Source organism: Lepidothrix coronata, unplaced genomic scaffold (assembly GCF_001604755.1).
Source record: "Lepidothrix coronata isolate B3197 unplaced genomic scaffold, Lepidothrix_coronata-1.0 Scaffold30, whole genome shotgun sequence".
Taxonomy (NCBI): Eukaryota; Metazoa; Chordata; class Aves; order Passeriformes; family Pipridae; genus Lepidothrix; species Lepidothrix coronata.
This window is the reverse complement of record NW_016690210.1, coordinates 2695939-2711721: the sequence shown is the minus strand read 5'-3', so window position 1 is coordinate 2711721 and position 15783 is coordinate 2695939. Positions and strand designations below refer to the sequence as shown.

At 41.1% G+C, this 15783-nt stretch overlaps 1 protein-coding gene across 4 annotated transcripts in view; it reads left to right on the top strand.

Annotated features, from left to right (window-relative positions):
• The window catches only part of HSF2BP (heat shock transcription factor 2 binding protein), a 30214-nt gene extending 15349 nt beyond the window's left edge, over positions 1-14865 (top strand). For all 4 annotated transcript variants that reach the window (XM_017810910.1, XM_017810909.1, XM_017810913.1 and 1 more), the window contains 3 exons: positions 1224-1341; positions 5415-5518; positions 14138-14865. In XM_017810910.1, coding sequence (XP_017666399.1) covers positions 1224-1341; positions 5415-5518; positions 14138-14346 — 431 coding nt within the window. In that variant the 3' untranslated portion in view covers positions 14347-14865. The remainder of the gene's footprint in view (positions 1-1223; positions 1342-5414; positions 5519-14137) is intronic.
• The last annotated feature ends 918 nt before the right edge of the window (positions 14866-15783 follow it).

The window sequence follows — 15783 nt, the reverse complement described above, 5'->3', positions numbered from 1 at the left end:
TGAAACTGCTTAAATATTTTGTTGCTGTCAGATGGACCGTACCTTTGCTGTCCTGAGAAAAGTAAAAGGTAATAAACCTGACTTTTGTGCGAAGTATTTGTTTTTAGGGCCAGAAAATAAGTAGAAAACCACAAATCTGTCATAGTATGACGCCTCTTGGCTTGGAAGGCTGTGAGAAACAGGGTTGATGCATCATCTGCATTTTTGTGGAACTGTGTAACCATCGAAATGCCACTGATGGCATGATGCAAGATAGATGAAGCTGTGGTTATTTATACAAATAAGTGAATCTTGCATGAATAACTTTTCTGAATGTGTGATTTTTAGCTGTTCAAGTGCCATTAAAGATTGTGATAAAATCAATATGTGATGCATTATGCCACTGTACCGAGGAGGAATCCAATTCTCTCAAACTGCTTCATTTTGGGGGGGGGGAAATGAATAGCAAAAGTAAAGTCTGAAAAAAGAAAGTGTTTAAAGGCTGAGTGGGAGAGGTGGGGAGGGGAAATTGGGGCTCTATCTGAGGAGGAATCAGGAACAGGAACCTGTTTAATCTGCTGTACCAGGTAGCTGGTTACCAGGTTCTGTCACTAGTTACTTACACTTCTGCTTCATGGTTTTGGAGGAGGTTTGGCCAATTGCACAGCGTGAAGGAGCTCGGGCTGCTGGAAGACACCTCTTGCACATAAGGATGCCCTAAAGTATGGGGCAGGTGTAAGGGAAAAATACCAGTGGCAAGTCTGCTTTGGAGCAGTAGTTGGAAATAATTTTGTTTTCTGGTTTGTGCTAGAATAATGCCACAATTGCAGAGAGGTGGGAAAAGAGCTTTGGTTGTGTAATGTGCCGAGGATATTGAATCGAGCAATTGTAAAACAATCTGCAATCTCCTTTCTTTGAAGTGGAACCTGTAATGGTCAGCTTTGCTTCAGTTCCACGTTATTTGCAGGTGAATAGAGCCTTTTGTTTCATAATTCCCCGTGTTGCTATTAGGACACCGGCCATTCTGAATAAATGTTTTAATTACCAAAGTAGAATTAGGAAGGAGCTCTACCGGTGTAACTTGCTGCTTCAGTATTTGCTATACACGTGAATGTAGTTTGAAGTTTATATAAATGCCATAGTTCATTCCTCACAGCAGCATATCTTTTTAGCAGTCCTGATAATTATCATAAACCTTTGTTTGAAACGTGGTTTTTATGGTGCTGTTTTGTGCTCTCTCACAGATGTGGCCGCGCTGGCGTGTGGCCGTGAGTTCTTGGTTAGCTCAAGTCAGGAATTACTGGACACGATGATGCACCTCCTGGGAGACATGAAGCCAGGACTCTGTAACAAATTTAAAGTGTATGATGACTTCTTGTTTTTCCCTTTCAAGTGAAATGCATTATCTTGCAGTGTAGGTCACAGTGATGACAGCAGTTTTCCTACTTTCCCATCATTCCTTTCCTGGAGAGGAAACATAATTTTTGGAAGCTCTTTTCCTGGTAGCATTCCTTGCAGCTGTACTAGGGTTGTCTACAAGGCTTTATCCAGTTTTTTTGTCTCTTTGGAAGTTTCTTAAACACCATAATATTGTAAAGATGAGCGGGGATGCCCCTTCTGCCTTGGGAGGGGGTCGTGAGTTGAGTGTCAGATAAAGAAGATGTGAATTTGAAAACAGAATATGTGGGAAATGTAGACTCAGATTTGTTCCCTTCCAGTATGAAGACTGTAAAATACCACATCTGCTTTGTGAAGAGAGTTATGAATCTGCTAAGAGCAAAAATTAAATTATTTTAGGCTACTTAGTAGCCAGACTCACCACACCTTTTAGTTTGTAAGGGTTACAAGCTAAAGTTTGTTAACAAAGTTAGATAATTCCTATAAAGGGACCTCGTGATAGAGCATTAAAGGCAAGGCCGTGTTACACAGTTTGGATCCTGGAAAGTAGTTTTCAGCTGGTAAAGAGATTAAATAAATTACTTTCTTTGCCTTTTCCACAGACGTGTTACAAGCTGAGGGTATATGGCCTTGACTGAGCAGATTACCTTGGCTTAATGAGTGGCTCATCTGCTAAACTGTGGGCACTGGTCCTGTACACCTGGTTCATTTGGTCAGGAAGGTGGTTTAAGCCACTGTGATGTTTTTTCATAAATGGGACACACACACACACACACACACAAACAATTCATACCCCAGCCAGCTGTCACAGCTCTGCTGACAAACAGCAGCCACAGTAACCTGACCACGTCCTTGCACACATTTAGGCAGGTTGTATGGGATAGGCACGGAATCAGGCTCAGTCTTCACTCTGGAGAGGTTTTATCTGGCCTAACCCCAGCTATCAGAAAGGGAGATGTCAAACATCTGCTGACTGCCTGGGCTTCTTCCCACAGTCAGTGGAAGGAGATGGTGCTGTCAGGTGATTGCTCATGTGAGGGGGGGGGCAACCTCCAAGTTGCCCTCTGGAGGTGTTTGTCTTTCCCTTTTGGGTATTGAGGGAAAAGCTGAACAGCCTGTGCTGTACAAGGCAGTGGCTTGATCAGTTAATTGCTGTGTTTCCCAAGTGTTGGGCTTGAAGGTCAACAGTAGGTGTTTTGTTTTTTTTTAAGCCTCAATGGAAATATTTGTATGAGAACCTCCACTTAAGAAAGAAAAGGTAATTTGTGCAAAATGAAACAGAAGAAAGCAAACAATAAACCAACCATGAAAAGAGAACCTATACTGTTTCAGAACTTGTAAATTAAAAAAAAAAAAAGGACTTTGAGAGAAGGGAGAGGAAAGTATTCCTACACACACTCACAAACACACACTCTGAATTTCAAGTGAATATGTGCATATGGGTCCAGTTAAACTATTCTTTATCATTTCAGTTTGTAATTATGTAATTGGATGATGTAATTGGATTTGGAGGTCCTTTCTTTTGAATTTATGTTTTGGGTTGGTTTTAATTATATTTCAAAATCTGCCTGCCTTGCAGAAGAATTACACATGGTGATATAAACTTGGCTGCCATACAGCACTACTGCTAAAATATACATAACATAAACAATCCTGTGAGGGATTCAACAGGGACCAGGGATTCAACACAGGCCAGATTCTTAGGCTAACAAATGGAGGGAAGCTTGGAAAAGAGGTTGCACAAGGTAGTTGATAAGTGAGAAATGTTAAGCATATGTTACAATAGCTTTAATTCAGTGCAGTGATAATGTTTTCTGATATTCCACAGAACCAACATTTTCTTTTCTTGCTCTGAACTTGTCATGTGATAAGAAAATTGCTGTATTCTGACATTAGAGCAAATGCCAGAAAGGATGTTTCTTCATGGCCTTGTCATTGAACAAGGGAGCCTAATTTGCTCAAATCTTTTGGTGCAAAATGTCTCCTCTGTGTTTGCCTTTCATGTCCATGATCAGGTTCCTTTTTTTCCATGAGCTCCCTGTGTGTCTTGTCACTATTCAGTTCTAAAAACCTGTTACTAACACTGGATTTTTTTTTCTTGTCCTTTTGGGGAATTTTACAGTCTCCCAGCCCAGCAAAGAAGGGTTTGGGGAGTTGGTTGATTTGTTTTTAAATTGCTCTCTGCCTCTAAGTTTTTTTAGCTGCTTATTAACCTTAATCTACATTTTCATAAGCAGATATGTCAGTAGAACTCCCTTTTCTCCCTACCATAAGGAACATAAGGCAGGACAAAATGAAAGACAGTTGTGAGATAAGGATGTGATAATTACCAGAAATTGTAGTGCAATTTCTAAGTTATGTGAAGATGGACTCTGGAATTACCATAAATAATGTTTACACATACAATTATATACATATACACACAGACAGACAAATTTTTAAAACTACACCTCACAGCTGAAAATGTTTGTTCATTATTTTGGAAATGCAATGTATTTTTCTCAAAAACACCATGGTGTTACATGGGAGGACATCAACTTGTAATTTAATCAGTTAAAGAGAATATTTGGCTTATTATTTTAAAGGATATGGTTTGCCTTTGCTTAGTTTTGAGGTTTTACAATTGTTTTCTAGCTTTTATTTAAAAAAAAATGTTTTTCATTGCTGTGTGACAAATCAGGGGAAACTGTGACTCTAATTCTACACACAGTAGTATCAGAGCAAGCTGATAAAGAGGAATTCTCTTATGTACTTCTAGCAATCCTGTGTTTTACTTGTACAAATATATAAATAAAAAAATTACATGGAGAACCTGTGATTTATTCCAAAACTGCTATGATATCCATTGTAGTCGTATGGAATAAATATATCCAAGGCATCAACGTGAGTGCTGGGACTGGAATCTCATGGGTGTCCTTGCCTTTCTGAAATAGCAGTGATGTGAAAGACTTCAGGTTTTCTTCTCACTGGTGTAGGGTTTGGTCAACATTTGTAAATGTTAGTCAGTAAACACATACATAATTATTCATTGCTATAATTAAATAGTTAAGAACATTTAACTTTGCTTAAGTAGCTGTTGAAAGTGGCCAGAAGAAATATGTACTTTGGTAGATATTAGCACGTTTTATGTACTAATCCCTTGTATTAGGCAGACAAGAAGGGGCTTTAGCTGTGCTTTTATAGATTTTACAGAAAGGATTGACAGATACAGTAGTACAAGATGTTAATTAAATTTGGCTTGCCTAAATAGGAAGATTATAAAGTGCATGATTAAGGCACCCTCCATGTTAAAAAAAAAAACCAAACCAGAAAGTATTGTTTATCCCATAATTATGTGTGTCAGGTTTGCTTCAATAAACACTTTTGCAATAATTATTGCCAAAAATACTTACTAAAATGTGCAGGTACTAGAGATGAAGGTGGTATAAAGGGCCTGGAAATGCTTCTATGTTGTGCTCAGGAGAGTGTGTTTGATTAGATATGCTCTTAGATATTAATATGCTACTGCACTGGCTTGTGAGGTGGGTTATGTCATCTCCCAGCACTCCAAAACCTCAGCTCTTCCCTGGAAAACCACCACCAGTCCCTTTTGTCTGCACAAAGCAAACAAGTGACACAAAAACACAAACACAGCAGTACCTTTTTGCGTCACTTTATTTCTAACTGCAAATGTCAGACAGATTAAGGGTGAAAGACCTTCTCAAGAAATGTTAACATTGCCATTATAAGATACTGGTTTATTGAGCATTTCCAGTCTGCCTGCTTGTAGGGAGTTATGACTGTGCTCCTTTGTCAGGGCTTGTGTTCTGGAAGCCAAGAGCTGCAGGGGCTGTGTGAAAAGCATATTTTTCCATGTGTTTGGAATACATGATTTAACAGTAGAAACAGTAGAAACAAGCACAACATTGTCTCTTTTACCAAAATATAAATTATTAGCACGGGCTTCTGCATCAGTACGTGCCTGACACAAGTGGCAAAAAATGCTAAAACATGCAAAGAAATCTAAGGCCCTCACATCTTTTTTCTTTCAATTCTAGGCTAATGCTAATGTCACTTTACAATGTGAGCATCAACTTGAAAGGCTTGAAGTACATCAGTGAAAGTCCAGGTTTTATTCCCTTGCTTTGGTGGCTGTTGAATGGTAAGTTGCTCTAAAAACCTTTTGAATTGTGACTTTCTGGCTTTCGTAGAGTTGCAATAGGTGTTGCAAATAACAAACCAGAAATTTATGTCTGTAACCTGATTTGCTTGTGACAGATTAAAAGTAAACAAAAAGGGCAAATAGCTGGAGGGAGGTGTGCACTTCCCACAAAACTTTTGGCATTGTATGTAACATTCCATTAATATAAAATTTGTGGGTGGTAGAATTAAAAAATAGGGAATGGAGAAATTTGATGAAGTGGATTAAAAAAAAAAAAGCCATCTGTATCTTCACATACTAACTTTAAAATGAACCCTGAGGGGAAACAACGTGTCAGTCCACTAGCATTTAACAAAGAAAAATGTACACCTTTTGGGGAAAGAAACCAACTCTGTAATTACACTGACCCATTGCAAAAGTGACCCTTTTGGAGCTGAGGAGGGGCCCTGTGCTCTCATAGGATTTGGGTTTGCAGGGCTTGAGTGCTATTCCCAACTGTCTTTGGCCAGTGCAGGGCTTGAAGGACATCAAGGACTGGTGTTGCCTCTGTCAGGTACGTGAGTGACATCCAGGCTCTGCTCTTTGGGAGGCTGGAAATCCCTGAGCAGGAGCCAGCAGAGACTGACGTTGCCAGTGTGTGCACAGCTCATGATGGACAGCAAGGACAGCAGTGAGGACAGAGCTGTGACACTCTCCTGCCTAGGAACAGCTGCTGGAGTTGCTCTGGCTTTCTCAGGTTTTTGTGGGAAGATTTTGGTGTGCAGTTCGTAGGGCTGGAGAGGTTAATTATCTCTCTGTGCTGCAATGCAAAACCCTGCTAAAATCCAACTGGTAAAATACTAACAGCAGCTGGAGTGAGAGGGGTTGCTTCTGCTTTTTGAAGAAATTATTTTGATACTGAAGCTTTGGTTTGGGTTGGTAAAGTGGAAGCTACTTGTATTGCTCACAGTTCTCATAACTATTTTACAGAAAATGTAGCTACTCATGCTTTTCATCAAATAATTTCCTGCTGTGGAATGCCACAGGCTCTCTCTTCTGAGGTCTCAGGAAATTAAGTAATCCTTGTAAGGGAAAACACCAGCTCTGTAGAATTTTTAAATATATTTTGAGAAAAATTATATCCTCGGAGAACATCAAATACGTCGTCCTTTGTTCAGCTGTGCTTAGAAATTTAACATAAGTTAGTCCAGGTTTTCCTTTTACTTCATGTTGGCTAATATATTCATAAGCTGTTCTGTCAAAAAATACCAATCCAAAACACCCTCCAGAATCCTGTCTGAGTTCCTAAAGATGCCCTTCTAAATGTTGTGATGAAACGAGATAATCATTTGATGCAGTCAGTTGTCTGAAAAGGGCTCTTAGGTCACACAAGAGGATGAAAATTGGGGCACAGTTGTAATTAATTTGCAGCTCCTAATGCAAATAAGAAATGGAAAGGCTTCTCTGCAATTTGGAAGTGTTAATTGGGTATGGCTGTGTTGTAGAAAGGAAAGACAGGCATGGCTAATTCCTTCACTTTCTGATAATAAAGTTCTCCAGTTACAACAAAGGAGGGAGATTCTCAGATAAACCACTTCTGCTGGTTCAGATTCCTGACTTTGGAGGAAGTCTGTTTACTGTCAAGGGAGAGAGAGGTGATTAGTTAGTATATCAGATAAGAGGTCAGATCCAAGACCCAGCCTTGTTCCCATCGTTTTGTATGGGATCTCCGTAGCTTTCTCTAGGATTAATCTGTTTCTGAATGTTTCAACTTGCAAAATTCAGTAGCTTCCTCCCAGTCTTGTTTCCCTGGCCAGCATCTTCAGCCTCTGCTGGCCATGATTCAGCTTATAAACACCTGGAGCTGTTAGAGCATAAGATCTTGTTTTTTCCACGCAGGAGCAGAGCTCTACACTGTGCTGGCAGAGTATCCTGTACATGCTGCCTGCCTGCAGGAAGCTTCTTCAAAGAGTGTTTTGATTAAGGCTTATGAGATGACTCAGCTTTCCACAGTTTTGTACGCTTTTATCGGCATTCCCACTAAGAGAGGCCCCAGAAATCATCCTTTGCTTTATTTTTTTTTCATTTCCAGAGAATCATCCTATTTGCTTTTCCATCATCAGTCTACAAATGTCTGTGACCTCAGCAGATACATCAGACCCATTTTTCTCCCATTGCCTTGTATACAGCTGATAAATCCCTCAAATTCCTTCTTGGAATTCTGAGACTCTGCCCATCCTTGTCCCCCCAAGAAGAATGTCCTTCCCACTGAGCGAAGAGAGCAAATAATTGACTCGATATTCTTTATTTCCCCTTGTTGTGTCTGAAGCAAAGAGGGATTTGATTCAAGTTGTCTCGCAGGCTTTTTGAAGAGACAGAGACATGCCTTGACGTTGAATACGTGGATTGAAGAGAAAGGAAGAAAAAATCTCATAAAGGCTTCTAGTGGAGTAAGAATGTGAACAGCAAACTGTCCTACTGTCTTTGGAAGATGTGGATGAGCTGGCTTCATGTTGACTAACAAGAACTCTTAATAGCTCTTTCTGCTGGAGGCTGTACTGATCACAGGAGAAAAGCAAATGTTTTACACACTTTTTGAAGGTAATGCAGATCTCTGTAGTTTTAGCACTTTATGAAGTGGGCTATCTTTTTCTTCTGTTTTTTTCTGCCTTTTAAAAACTGTCAAAAAGATGGGCACCCTTTAATAAGCAACACTGATCACTGAAGAATATCCTCTGTGTAGGTATCAGCTATGCCTCCTTACATCTTCCCAGCCTGGTGCCAGCATAAAACACATGAATGATGACTCAGATTTCTGTCCATGGAGCAGCTTGTGGCATCAACAGAGTTCTCTTTTCATGGAGCACCATTTGTTTGCAGAGCAGCTGCTCCCATCTTGGAGAAAACAGGCAGCTTTAGTTTCCTCCATCAGCTGCTGTCCCTGTGTTGATGTCTTGACTGAGGGTTTCACATAACTTTCAGATTTAAAGAAGCCCCATCCTCAGCAACAGAAAAAGAAGCTTTATCATTTTGGGTAGAAATCCACCTGGGATTTGTCAGGTTTTTTTTCTGGTGCTTTCCATGTATAGATGCAATAAGACTTCCGTCCTGTAATTCCCAAAGAGGTAGACTGGGACTTTGCCAAGGATCTTTTGAAGAATAAGAAGACACGTATTAACAATAAAGACCAGATTTTTCATTTTTGATAATGCAGAACATCTGCCAACAAGTGAGTGCTGGAGAAAAGGAGTCTGGGCTCTTCTCTGCTTTGTTCATTTGGGTGCGGTTTTTTGTTAGTTGTATTTTTTTAATTGTTGTGCATCTTTATTTTGGTTTTTTTTTCCCCACTTTCCTTTTCTTTGAATGCAGTTTAAAAAATCTTCAGATACATGAGAAAGTGTGGAATTCAGAGTCACTATGTCGGTGACATTTCTGGTCTATAACTGGGAAATTGCTCCAGGTACTTCATTAAACAGAAGACAAAAAGAGATGTATGACTAATTTTAGATCTTGCCATTGAGTTTCCTCCACCACAGTTCCACATGGAAATCTAACCTTGTTTATCCAAATTCCTTGCAAATTATGGTCTCTATTATAAATGCTTGTATGAAGCACATTCTCATTTTGCTGCCTGCACCCTTCAATATTTGCTTTTCATGACTGACCCTGAAGGCTTCTAATGCCTGAATTCATTATGGCTGTGAGAGTTTTTGAAAATTCGGGTTATTTTCATGGCAGCATGTTGTTTAAAAGACATCTGGACAAACAGAACCCTCATATTTATAAACTGATGTCTGTATTAAAACAAATTTTCCTTCATAAATCAAAACCTCAGGTTTCCAGTCTTTCAAGTGCTCAACACTCTCATACCCTTCGGACTATGCGATGAATCTTAAGAAGGGGATTGCCTTCTTGCCCTTTAAATCACATCCCTTTTTGTAAATGTGAAGATGTCAGCTCTGACGCAGGAAGGCCCCGAGCCACAGTGAGCTGAGAGGCTGGAGGAGAGGCCAGGGGGAGTCTCACTGAATGCTTGTCCTTTTCCATACTCAGCTACTTGCCTGGCTGGAGCTCCAGCTGGGTGCAGCGTGGCTGTCCTTACAGGAGAGTGGGGAATTCTTGTTAGCTGAGCTCCACGTGAGAGCAGGCACCTGGCCAGGGAGGAGACTGAAGGAAACCCAGCTGTCACACAGGAGCTGGGGCAAATATTTTGCAGAGAGAAAGGGCATTTGTGTCTGTAGGAATTGCAGCAGCAAAGCTCACTCTGTTATTTTTCTGCCACGTTTCAGCCTGTTATTTTTCTCCCTGCTCCTTCCCCACAGAGCATCTTTACTGCAACGTTTCTTATCTCCTCAGAACTATCAGCAGTACAAAAATGCCTGGGAAACTCTCTGCTGCTGCAGGTGCTGCTTCAGCATTGGCAAAGCAAAGGGATCTCACCTGGGGGAAGCTGTGGCCCTGGCTGTCTGTGTTAGATATATTCTGTGAACACAGATAAGTGTGACAGGCTCATAAAAAAGAAAGGCTGAGTGGCAGATCCCCCCTTCCTGCTGGAATCAGACAGTAAATGAGTTGAATGACACCTGCAGCAGTGGTGGGAAGCTTTTGAAATTGTAAAATCACAGAATGGTTTGAATTGGAAGGGACCTTAACATCCAGTTCCAACCCCCCTCCTGTGGGCAGGGACACCTTCCACCTAGACCAGGTTGCTCAGAGCCCCATCCAACCTGGCTTTAAGCACTTCCAGGGATGGGACAGCCACAGCTTCTCTGGGCAAACTGTGCCAGTGCCTTACAACACACACAAAGAATTTCTTCCTAATATTAAATCTAACCCTGCCCTCTTCCAGTTTAAAGCCATTGCCCCTTGTCCTATCACTACATGCCCTTGTACAAGGTCCTTGTCCAGCTCTCTTGTAGCCCCTTTATGTGCTGGAAGGGGCTCTAAGGTCTCCACAGAGCCTTCTCTTCTCCAGATTCATCAGCTCCAGCTCAGCCTGTCTTCATAGCAGAGGTGCTCCAGCCTTCTGATCATCTTTATGTCCCTGCTCTGGTCTCACTTCAACAGGTCCACGTCCTCTTTATTTTGGGGATCCCAGAGCTGGATGCAGTGCTGCAGATGGGGTCTCATGAGGACAGAGGACAGAGCAGAGGGGCAGAATCCCCCCTTCACCTGCTGCCCACACTGCTTTGGATGCAGCCCAGGACACCATTGGTTTCTGGGCTGCCGGTGCACGTGCCTGGGGCATTTCCAGTCTCTCATCCACCAGCACCCCCAAGTCCTTTTCCTCAAGGCTGCTCTCAATCCATCCCCCTGCTTGTATTTGTGCCTGGAATTGCCTTGACCCGTGTGCAGAACCTTGCACTTGGCCTTGTGAACTCCTCTGCTCTTGTGCACAGATATAGCTGTAAACAGCCTGCTGGCAATAAACCTTGCATTCAGGTGGCCAGGGAGTGGTGTGGCCACGTGTAAATTGAGTTCACACAGCTCAGAGGCAACTGTGGTTAAGCTGTTCAGCACTGATGTAATGCCATTACCTAAACCCTGCTGCGGGGAACGGTTCATCTGAGAGCTTGGTGCTAATGACAGATGTGACTAAAATCTGTCCACGCCGTCGGGTACTTTTGTCAGTGAGTGACAGCCAGTGACATCAAAGGGTAGAGCAGGCAGCTGGCAGGACGTCAGCAAACTCCAGCAGTTTCAACACCTTGGTAAAATTACATCAGCATCTTGTGGTGGTGGCAGGTTTGTGCTATGCTTGTGATCCCTGGCTGAGGCAAGCAGCTTGATTTCTCCCCCTCTTCCCCAGAAATAACGGCTATAGTTTTGAAATTTTAACTGGAGATGCGTGTGCTGGTTGTTGGGAGGATGTGATGCAGTGATGTGATTACAGCTAAAAGGATTTTTTTTTTTTTGATCTTGTACAAACAAGATGTTACTCAGCTAGTGTAGAAATGACTAAATCTGGAAGCTATTGAGATAAATATAATGCTGAATAATGAAGATTCCTTACATTTTCCTGAGTGCTCTGTAGACAGGGCTTTTAGAAAAAGTCCCTAATGATATTGGAGACAAGCGAAAGGATTCTATGGTTTGCTTTTTTTTTTTTTTTTTTTTTAAAATCCTCTTAGGAAACATGATTATCCGTAATAAGTAGTATTCTCAAAACCACATGTAATCCTAAGGGAGTGTATTTTAAGGCATATGTATTTATTTAACTGGGAACATCTCAGAATACATTCAAAACAATGGCAATCTGAGGTTAAATGTGTATTAAGTCATCCTCTGGTGCACGATCATTTCCTTCCTTTGCTGTGTGCCCACGTGCCTGATCTGTTCTTCATTTGAGTGACTCAAGCCGTTGAGCTTCCCTGGCTGCTGCTGGAGGTTCTTCCTAGAACCTCTTTGCTCTTACTGGAAAATGTCCTTGCTTGTCAAGCTGGAAATCATTTCCTGATCTCCTACAAATCCTCACTTTTGTTGGCTCCCCTGCTAACGCTTCTTCCCTGATCAATTCTTTACTTTCCACAGCCCTCAAACACTTGCAGATAACAGTAACATCGATGCCTGTAACAGTATCAATAAAAAAGCTCTTTTCATCTTACATATATGAAGCTTCCCAGCAGTACTGCAAGCCATTACATGTATTAATGGCTTTATTTTGTGGAGGAATAATGTCACAAGGAGTAAGATTGTAATGAACTACGTAAATGTCACTCCCCAAAGCTTCTTTCTTCTGGGGCTATAGTTTGTGGCTGCTATTTCTGGTGAATTAACATAGAATTCTAAGTACAGAAAAAGGGGGCAGGTGATGTGTGCAGAGTTTGAACATTGTATGTGGCAAAAAAATAGACGTTAAAAACTGAAAAAACTGTGACAGGTATAGAGACAAAAATGGAAGGAATGAGAGAATGAATTTGAGGCTTTTAGTCATATTTTGATTAGTTCAGAATAAGTCTGAAAGCCAAAACTTGCACCCAAGTGTTTTTTTAAAAGGATTCACTGAAGTGTTGCTGCCCAGAAAACTGGACATAAAGTGTTGCTGTCTCTGAGGCTGAGCTGCAGCATTTCTCCCTGGGTTGTGGCTGCTTATCACTCAGGAAGTCACATCATGCTGGAGATGATGATGGAAAGAGACTCCTTGGAGCCTTCAGCCTGGGTGTCAGCAATAGGAGTGGCTGTACCATGGGTGTGCCCACTTCTGTGGGGTGTGCAGCACTAATCATTGGGATTTTATTAATGGTTTTCCCAAAGAAAGTAGAATTCCTTTCTTAGGGGGTTGATTTTTTCCGTTTATGATGGAAAATGGAGGAAGAGAGAGAGAGTGCCTGGCTTGTGGGTGTAGATCAGATGTCACAATCTTTAATATTGTACTTCAACCACGTGCTACTGAGAATTACTTAAAAATTCCCATCTTAGCAGTCATGCTTAAAACCATAGTCTTCTTCACTGTCCATCACATTCTGTTCTCTGCCCCCTGGATGCTTTCAACCCTTGTGCTTTAATGAATAATTCTCCTCAGTCCTTTTTCAGGTCACCAGTGTTAGGTATTAAATAAGCCAGGAAAGGAAAGAACTCACCTCAGCCCAACAAATGCTTCCTTCACCCTCAGTGCAGAGTGGTTTATCACTGCACTGCATTTGTGCTCCTTCAGTGAGATTTTGGCCTCTCTGGTGATTTTGTGCACAAAGGGATCTGAATTAATTTTCTCAGTGTTTCTGCACAATGCTTTATCTAAAGCGTGCTGAAGACTAGGTATGCTAATGAAAAACACATTAAAAATGCACAGCACGTGGGGCAAAAAACTACTTCAGCCATAAAAATATATTAGGCATTTTCATTTGGAATATACAGAATAGAGAAGTCTTTCTCCCACGTGCTTTTGATAAAGCTGTAAACCACTAAATGCAAATAGACTGTTGTGAATGATTAAAATATAATGCTCCTAATGTTTCCAGTTAATTAAAAATGCATCCTGTGTTCTTAGCAGTGGAGTTATTGCACGTCTTCCTGGCTTAAGTCAGTCAAAGGTCTTTGCTTGCATTCCTGAGCAGCAGTGCTTAGCTCCAGTACCCATTTCAGTTTTGTGTAGACTGAATTAAACACTTGGAAGGTTGATACATGGTTACTAAAAAGTTTTATGAAGATTAATATTTTATTGAGCTTTGAAGAAATCCGAAGGCTCACAAAAAAAGGAATGAAAGAAAAGCCTGATGATTTATTGCAGATTTGATTCCTTGGTCTGTTTGTTTCTTAAGTTTGAATAATCATGGGATGTAGCTTGTTCTGCTCTTAAATTGGATTCCATCCAACAGTACATCCTGGGTACTGATTGGATAAATCCAAGTAGATAAATTCCCTGCTTTATAGTATTTTCAACATTTGAAAAACAAGGGAAAGGTTCCTGGTTATCTCTCCCTCCCAAACACTGCTGAGCAGAGCCTGCTGAGAGAGGATCAAGATGTTTTTTTCAGGTTGCTCTCAGAGCCAACCAGCCAGCACCAAATGCCAGCTGGGAATTATGACCCTTGGGTTATTCCCTGTCCGCCTGGTGGGTCACGAGGAATGGCTCTGTAGACCTTTAATGCTGCCTTTTTGGACTCGTAACAAACCCTGGATGTTTTTGTTTCCTGCTTTTAGACCCGGACACAGAAGTTTGCCTTCATGCTCTGAGGCTCCTGCAGTCAGTGATCCTGGAGCCAGAAGTCTTGGCCAGGACAGCTCCCGAGATGAGGGATACTCTGCCATTCCAGCGCATCCTTGCCCTGTCAAAGAGCCGCAATGCAGATCTGCAGGCACTTGCAAAAGAACTACTTGAAGATCTTAAAATATTTGAGTACGAAGCGTAGAAGGGCTTTATGACACCAACTGCTAACGTCTCTCCTATATTTTTGTGCTGCAAGAGTTGTTGGAGATGGGCTTGACTGAAAAAAAGACCACTGCCTATAGTTCCTCTGACAAAATCCTTTTTGGAAATTAGGTAACCCAACTGAAATAACACTGGAGAAAACATGTTGGGTTTTAGCTGCCCAAATATAATCTTAGGGGATCTGGTAGAGATGGGACAGACTTAATTTCTTTGAGTAGGATTTTGTTGATAATGGGTTTCCAAAATGGTCTAGGTTATGTTGTCAATTTGCTGTCTGGAGGGAGTAAAAGAGTCTTCTCATTCACTGATAATACATAGTTTATGGCAGTGATAAAAATCCTTTTAGTCCATCCTGAAGAATTATTGTACTGGGAGGAAAACTTTGCTGCCTTTCATAACTCTTCTGTGTCAGAATGGACCCCACTTCCAATTTTATTGTTGTTATTTCTCCCCTCTCTTCTGCTATTCTAATAAAAGAAAACTGAAATTCTGTAGCATGTAATGGATTCTGGTTTCAAAATTTGTATTCAGATCCACTCTTACCTGCAAGTTGCCCAGGTCTGTGGCTGCCAGGCATGCTAGAAACTGAGCTGTTGCTTTTAGAAAAGTCCTGAGAAAGGAAATAAGTTGCTGTTGCCCATGGTAGTTGTGTTTTGAGAAGAGACTGAAATGAACTGCTGCTCTGTCGTGAGCAGCATCACTTCCTCACTCAACCGTGATGTTTGTTAGAGCCTCTGAGTAGAGCTTTCTTGCCTCAGGGGTAAATGCAAACACTTGTGTACTTGGCATTGGTGGAATTCACAATTTTTTAAGAAAAAAATAGCATCCATTTCTGTGATGACAAAACCAGGACCAGTTAGGTGAGGCTGTTCAAGGGAACAGCAAATGAGAAGTGCAATGCTGAGGTAGCACCTTTTTCCACACTAAAGTTATTGCACCTCAGCTGGGAACAAATGTATTAACAAAGTACAATGTGAAGTTCAAATACATAGAAAACACTTAGGATTTAAATATTGTGACTGACAGACAGCTTTGGAGGAAGACCAATGTAAAATGTGTAAGTTAAGGTATAGGGCATCTCCCATTAGACTGTTTGCAGAATGATGAGTGTTCAGAGTTAGAAATGTAACAAATCAGCTTAAAATTACTTGGCTCAAATGCTACAGATGGTAGCAGTCTGATTTGGGGCTGCAAGATGAAGATTAAGATAGAGATCTCACACACACGAGCGGGTTGCTTGGGGTTCTGCCGTGTCTGATTAAACACTACATTGAACTTACCAAGTGCAGGTTTTTGGAAGGCTTTAAATCTTCTGTAAAGCATGATTTCTTTGGATTTGTTTTCTTATCTTGCTATCCTAGTTAATCCTCCTAGAGTTTAATCCTAAAGGGATCAAAATGATAATTGGTAATTTCCT